The following is a 2,454-nucleotide window of genomic DNA, read 5'->3' as shown; positions in this document are numbered from 1 at the left end:
TACTCCTTCTCTCCCCTCCACTTTTCCCAGTGGCCATGCAGCAGCCTGCCACCACCTGGCACACAGCAGGAGTGGATGACTTCGCCAGCTTCCAGCGCAAGTGGTTTGAGGTGGCCTTTGTGGCAGAAGAGCTCGTGCATTCTGAGATTCCTGCCTTTTTCCTGCCCTGGCTACCCAGCCGGCCAGCCTCCTATGCAAGTAGGCACAGCTCCTTTAGCCGAAGTTTTGGAGGACGGAGCCAGGCAGCAGCACTTTTAGGTACATGTTCAACCCAGATGAGGTCTGGGGGTGTGCCAGTGGGTGGCTGCGGGAAAGTAGTGGCCAGCCAAGGGAACAACGCCATATGAACCAGGATTAGAGTCGCTGAGGCTGTCACAACGGCCACCGTGTCTGTCCGCACTGTTGGCTCCCTTGCTGACTTCCACTTGCTGAGTGGTTTTATGATTGTCCCAACCAACAGACAGTATTTAGCACCTCTCAAATCAGAACATAGTGCCAGACCTGCTCGGATAGGAGAGAAGAAATATGTGGCCAATTTTCCCGAGAGTGCTGTAGGATATAGGAGATGTGAGATAGTGCTCACTGTACCAGCTAGTTCCTGCCAGAGGCCTTCCCTACAACCATAGCATCCTACGATCTCAGAAGAGGAAGGAACCTGAAAGTTCATCCATTCCAGACACTCATGCAGAGCAAAAGTCTCTCTCTCTCTCCTCTTCCTTTCCTCCCCAAATGTGCTTACCATATTGAAGGATATAAACTGAAACACTTCCCTCCCTTCCACCATTCCTGCAGCTCTAAGATGGGGGTGAACACCTGCTTATTGAAAGGCGATGACCTCTGATAGGAAATGGGGAACTCTGCCCTAGGGGACCTGACTAATGGGTTGAAATGTGAACTTCTTTAGAAAATACCTGCTCTGGGCAAAGACCATGAGATTTATCTTAAGGGCAAGTTGGAGGATCCTGAAAACCCTCTGAAAGGAAGAAAGCAAATAGAACATAGACCAATCTCCAGGGAAATTCCATGTTCTGCTTTGTTTGCCTGTAAACGCCCAGTTAATTGGAAATCTTTTCTAGCTAGTAAAACAGAGATGTTAATGGTCATCAAAGTTTCTAGATCCAGGCCGGCATGGTGGCCCACGCCTGTAATCCCAGCACTTTGGGAGGCTGAGGTGGGTGGAACACTTGAGGTCAGAAGTTTGAGACCAGCCCGACCAACATAGTGAAACCCTCTCTCTATTAAAAATACAAAATTAGGTGGCTTATGCCTGTAATCCCAGCACTTTCGGAGACTGAGGCGGGCGGATCACGAGGTCAGGAGATCGAGACCATCCTGGCTAACACGGTGAAACCCCATCTCTACTCAAAATACAAAAAATTAGCGAGGCATGGCATTGTGCGCCTATAATCCCAGGTACTTGGGAGGCTGAGGCAGGAGAATGGCATGAACCCGGGAGGCGCAGCTTGCAGTGAGCCAAGATTGTGCCACTTACACCCCAGCCTGGGTGACAGAATGAGACTGTGTCTCAAAAAAAAAAAAAAAAATTTAGGCCAAGCGCTGTGGCTCATGCCTGTAGTCTCAGCACTTTGAGAGCCTGAGGTGGGTGGATCACCTGAGGTCAAGAGTTCGATACCAGCCTGGGCAACATGATGAAATCCCATCTCTACTAAAAATACAAAAAAATTAGCCGGGCATAGTGGTGGGTGCCTGTAGTCCCAGCTACTCGGGAGGCTGAGGCAGGAGAATGGCGTGAACCCGGGAAGTGGAGCTTGCAGTGAGCGGAGATTGCACCACTGCACTCCAGCCTGGGCTACTGAGCGAGACTCCATCTCAAAAAAAAAAGTTTTCATATCCTCAGATTCACTTGGATCTGGGTGTGGCTCACTTCAGCGTTTTCTAGTGCTGTGTGTGAGAAGTGAAGGGGTGAGGAGAATAGGGCAGAACCATGAAAAGAGCAGCCTCTCCTTTCCCTCAGGCAGTCATGACTTGCTCTTCTCCCTTCCTTGCATTTCGAACTCTACTTCCTTGACTTTTTTTGGGATTAAAGAAGCCATATACTCCCTGTTACCCTGGGGTGTGCTCACTTCCGGCAACCTAAACCACCTAGAGCACCACCAGGGCTTGAGACCTAAGGCCTTTGAATAGCAAGCAGCGACCTTGTGATTTTATGTCATAGGAGGACCTATTAGAAATAGCAAATAAGGCCAGGCATGTGGCTCATGCCTGTAATCCCAGCACTTTGGGAGGCTGAGGTAGGAGGATCACTTGAGGTCAGGCATTTGAGACCAGCCTGGCCAACATGATGAAACCCCATCTCTACTAAAAATACAAAAATTACCTGGGTGTGGTGGTGAATACCTGCAATCCCAGCTACTCAGGAGGCTGAGGCAGGAGAATTGCTTGAATCTGAGAGGCAGAGGTTGTGGTAAGCCGAGATGGCGCCACTGCACTCTA

The 2,454-nt window shown here is 49.9% G+C and overlaps 1 protein-coding gene across 1 annotated transcript in view; it reads left to right on the top strand.

Annotated features, from left to right (window-relative positions):
- The window catches only part of DEPDC5 (DEP domain containing 5), a 227,493-nt gene that overhangs the window by 170,934 nt on the left and 54,105 nt on the right, over positions 1-2,454 (top strand). The window contains 1 exon segment of the mRNA XM_011938349.1: positions 23-258. Within this exon segment, the coding sequence (XP_011793739.1) occupies positions 23-258 (236 nt within the window).

The sequence above is a fragment of the Colobus angolensis genome, unplaced genomic scaffold (genome assembly GCF_000951035.1).
Source record: "Colobus angolensis palliatus isolate OR3802 unplaced genomic scaffold, Cang.pa_1.0 Scaffold171, whole genome shotgun sequence".
In the NCBI taxonomy this organism is placed as follows: domain Eukaryota; kingdom Metazoa; phylum Chordata; class Mammalia; order Primates; family Cercopithecidae; genus Colobus; species Colobus angolensis.
The sequence above is the reverse complement of the archived record's forward strand: the minus strand, read 5'-3'. Positions and strand labels throughout refer to the sequence as shown.